The sequence below is a fragment of the Choristoneura fumiferana genome, chromosome 20 (assembly GCF_025370935.1).
Source record: "Choristoneura fumiferana chromosome 20, NRCan_CFum_1, whole genome shotgun sequence".
Lineage (NCBI taxonomy): Eukaryota > Metazoa > Arthropoda > Insecta > Lepidoptera > Tortricidae > Choristoneura > Choristoneura fumiferana.
In genome coordinates, this window is record NC_133491.1 from 13,446,509 (window position 1) to 13,451,289 (window position 4,781).

The window sequence follows — 4,781 nt, forward strand, 5'->3', positions numbered from 1 at the left end:
AACATAGAGCTTTAAATACGAGTGCAAACATTACCAAATTACTACGTTTACTACTAATAAAACACACGCGCTACCCTGACACTGTGTCAAATAACCAGTTTCTGAACGCAAGTAGGTTCGCTTTTAACAAAGAGCCGTTAAATTTAACCGATACGTATAGACTCTGACAGCTCTGCGGCTCGAGACCGAGTGAACGCTCTCCGTTTAACAACCCCGTGTCTCCTGCCATTCTTACGTCACCTCACCCCATACTAATACAGCCATCCTATTGGCTCATTCACTTTGCCGCGCTTTCTGAGACCCAAATCCAACAGCTTCACATGCCTCTCCCTTTCGAACTTACATATTTTTTTTATACATCAGAGGGAGAAAGCTTCGCTTTGTCAATCGCTGTTGCGTGATGTAACCAGTACAACTTGAAACGACGATATGTGGGCTAGTGTGTGCGGGAACGGGACGAGGATAAAGGTTAGACGTTTGTAGTGGTCGAATGCGAAGGGAACGTGCTACCGTGCGTTCCACTATTTATAATCAAATACGTTTGCACTTGTGTGCCAGTGTGCTTACATTATGCACCGCGTGTATGTGTGCAGCAGCAGTGTCGAGGCAATGATGTGCACGGAGTAATCCCTTATAACACGATTCGCTTTTGCCGCGAACGCACGTACGCTCAATAGTCGTCAGTCGACCCCTTTTGTCGTGTGAACTGCGAAGTTAACTTGTTTACATCGGTTAGTCGGAGCGATGCACGGTGCGTTTCGCGCGGTTGTGTCATTGGCCTCAGCCGATTATCGCTAAATTACAAGTGAATTACGGACAATGCTCGTCTCGTCGCGTCAAAACTTTGTGTGAACTTCAGAAGTTTGTGAACTATTTGCGCCAAAAACTGTGTGTGCTATCGAGATAGTGTAAAAGTGAACTTTTCGAAGATTTTTTCTACATAACGTTTTTGAAATAAAAAATTGACGACTGTTTTGAGCGACAATTGTAATAAGTCACTTAAAAAACTTTGTACCAAGAGGAACGACCACTGGAAAAAAATTGTGTCGACAAAAAAATAATAGAAAAAAGAGAATTAATGCAAAATTTGTGAGGCTCTGAAGCCAGCTTCCAAGAGGCCACATATCATTTATGCATACAAAACAAACGGCAATTTGTCCACGATTCCTCCGTAGAAAAAGACATAGCGGCCGACAAAGATGGCTATAGCGTTCAACTTGCCGAGCGAGAGAGAGCCGTCAGAGGAGCACTTCTCTCGACTGAACAGGCTCCTGGCAGAGTTATACGAGGTCCTGTGCCACATCCTGGTGTCCCGCCAGCCTGGGCAAGAGACTCTGACCCAGGACTCGCGTCGAGGTGAGTGTCCCGAAGCTAACACACCACCTTACCACTTAAGATGCAATTCGACCTACATCGTGAACTTAGTGATGGTTGTCGCCATAATCAAAGTGTCCCTGGCTTCATCACTCTTCAATAGCATCAGATAAAATGAAGATTGTTATAGATAAGTATTGTTAACGGTGATACTGCATAGCAGATCTGGACTATTTGTTATCATAATTTTAAGTCCATCCGTTTTGATGTGATTTTTTGCCGAGATGTTGTGTCCTGCTGCACTTTAATTGCTAATGGTGGTATTTCCTGTATCGAAATCACGGGGTGCTTCCTCTGGTTTTGATTCAGATGCATTTATAACATACATTTCTGCTTCAACACGATAAAATTTGCTTTCCGATTTAAAACAGTGAAGTTCGACAAAACAACTCGTGGTAAAAAAAAAAAATTACAAAATTATTGTATTTTCGTATTGCTGTGCATTTATCAAAAGTGAGTTTTGGTCTGGATATATTTTTGGAAATATTTTCGTCCGTAAGTTTCATGCTTTTATTTACCACTTTAATTTTACTAGTGCTTACAAAATGCAGTTATAACGTTCAATTTAGTGTTGTTAAGTTTATATATTTAGTTACATTTTCATTTTGATCTCTTATTTTGTTTATCAATTTTAAAATGACATACTTAGTTTGTTTAACTTATTCCTTCGGTTTAAGTTTCTGCATTTAATTTTTCTTATATATCCTAATCGTGTAAGTTTACATAATAATAAAGGATCTCAAACTTTATTTTATTTCCAAATAATCTCGATAGTCATAGTATCCGTTAAGTGAATTATCATTTCATGAATTAGACGCCAAATATTTGTTACATTTTTACTAAATTGTGACAACAAATTATCTAAATTTATGAGTACTTAAATGATTTTCTTGAATCGTTTTTTGTTTGAAGCAATCAAGAGATTAGTGTAACCTTGTAAATAATTTCGATTCCACCAATAGTTTAGTTTTGTTATGACGAAATTATTTTAAGTAACTGTTTATACGTGTAAAATAAAATAATGCTGATAAAAAATCGTTTCCTTATGTAAAAAGGAAAATTTTGATAATACGCCAATAGTTTTTAATAATTCACAACGACTTGTAAATATTGCATTTAAATGTTTGTGATTTAATATAAGGATCATTCTCTACCTACATTTTATAATTATTATTTACAATTAACTATATTACAAAATAAGCGCCGCATGTAATCGATACACATAAACTGGTTTGTGTTTATATCGTCCCAACGTTTCACGGGAATTTGTGAAATAAATATTATTTTATAAACTTATGGTTTTGTATTTCAATTGCACACCAGACACAACCCTACAAAAAAAAAACTCGCCTGAGAGCTCTGTAATACGCTAATTAAACCAAAAAATTACTAATTAATTAAATGAAGAATTTCTTGTTTTACTCTTAAAAACAATTGGTCACACACACACATATTATTATCTTATCATTTATCAACTCGAATATTTTTTTATTCTTGTGATCAATATGTAATGCTTAGGCAACATGAATTCGTAAATCTTAAATAAATAGGTACATATAAATGTAAAAACAAAACAAAATCTACTTACAAATACTGAGACTAACTTAAGAGACAGTTATTTTTCACAAATCCATACGCTTTATGCGTCCCCAATCCCCATACAAACGTAGTTTCGTTCTAATTTACAAGCAGCACTACAGATCAAAACGCAACTTTGCAACTATAATGGGAGCAGCCAAATAAATTACGATGTTTGTAATTAGTTTCGGTTAGAATAAAATGTAACGAAAAAAAAACAAAAATGAATTTCCATTTCTCATAAAAAACTGAATAATATAACATTAATATATGATTTTATTCTGTTGCATGGAATATGCACGAAAACTAATTATAAAACATCAATATCCTCCCGTTATAGTCGCAAAGTTATATTTTGTTTCAGTGTGTTGTTTGTTAATTATCTTAGAACGAAACTAGCGGCCAGCGTACTGGCGAATCTTAATCAACTTATAAAATAAAGTTTAGAAGTCTTATCAAATAAACCGACAAAAGAGCCGACACATTAAAAGTGACATATAAGTTATAAGACATAAGTAACAGCGAATAAACAAACAATTTATGCCGCTAAAGCTCGAAGCGAAGCAATCATTCCGAAAATAACTATGTTTACAGTTACCTCATGTCAAGAACTGGCCACAAAGCAGGACTTGTCAGAACTTGTTACAAGGACAACCATAGATAAAAAAAGTTGATAAAGAAGTTTAGTAAAACTAATAAGTAGGTATAGGTAACTAAATATTTAAGTTGGGTAACAATGCAAGTACAGTGAGCAAAATAAGCTTGTATTAAAAATTAAATTAATTAAAAATTATTTAGAGTATTGATATTTCACAAATTCACGTCCATATTTTTCATGTTCCGTAGAAAAAGAAAAATCTTAATTTAATTACCCACGCTTGATGAACAATGGTATTATTTTAAATCTATTTAAAAGTAAGATTATTTTAATCAAAATACATACCATACATACCTAGTGGCATGTCTCTAAAAGCGACTACTAATATTCTATTTCAACAGCAATACTTTACAAAGTTTAAGGCGCAAGACAAAAACAAAATGAGAAAAAAGTCCTGTCCAAAAAATCAAAAGGGTGCACCTAATTTTGCCCATTTTAATTTACCGGCCAATTACCTGCGAGCCAGGTAAAAAAATATGAGAGAGACAGCATGAACTTGTGTGAACAAGAAACTAGAAAAGTCGGAAACTTGGCACGCTCTCAATCTTAACCCTCTTTGCAGTCACGACTTGGTCCGACGCAAGTGTAAGGATAAAAGCGAGTACTAGGTAATAAAAATACTCAGGGTAAAGCACCATTTTATACTTGTAAGAAAAATCGTAGAAGTTGCATTACATTGCGAAGCCGTAAAGCGAAGTAGTTTCAAGTGGTCAATCGCGAGCCGCAAGCTAATGCGGCTTGTATGGTTTTAATTGCAGATCTAAAATGAACTTTAGTGGCATAATACCTACTAGTAAGTAATTACTTACCCATAGGGTCGAAAAATACGTGTTATTTTAATACTTCATCCTATTTCATTCAATAGATACTGCAATAATTTTGATTTATAAATTGGTCGTGAATTATCATTTGAACGTTCAAAGATTTCAATAAGTCTTTTGCCGACTACTATTGGACTTGAAATATTGTTACAAAGAACAGCAAATGGGTTTAGAATTGATTGACTTTTGTTTATATCAAAACAGCGCAGCCGTTCGTTTCCACGTAGCCAAACGTTAGTCATTTAATGATTAATCGTACCTACTTACTTTGAAAGAGTATTTCAATATCTACCTATATAAAACAAACACTCTAAAATTTCAAAGAAAAAATTATATTATACTCGTAACTA

The 4,781-nt window shown here is 34.6% G+C and overlaps 1 protein-coding gene across 1 annotated transcript; it reads left to right on the forward strand.

Moving 5' to 3' along the window:
• The first annotated feature begins 504 nt into the window (after nucleotides 1-504).
• Nucleotides 505-2,670, forward strand: LOC141439036 (uncharacterized). Its single transcript, XM_074103147.1, has one exon. It carries the CDS (start codon nucleotides 1,200-1,202, stop codon nucleotides 1,485-1,487), a length of 288 nt encoding a protein of 95 aa, XP_073959248.1. The 5' UTR covers nucleotides 505-1,199; the 3' UTR covers nucleotides 1,488-2,670.
• The last annotated feature ends 2,111 nt before the right edge of the window (nucleotides 2,671-4,781 follow it).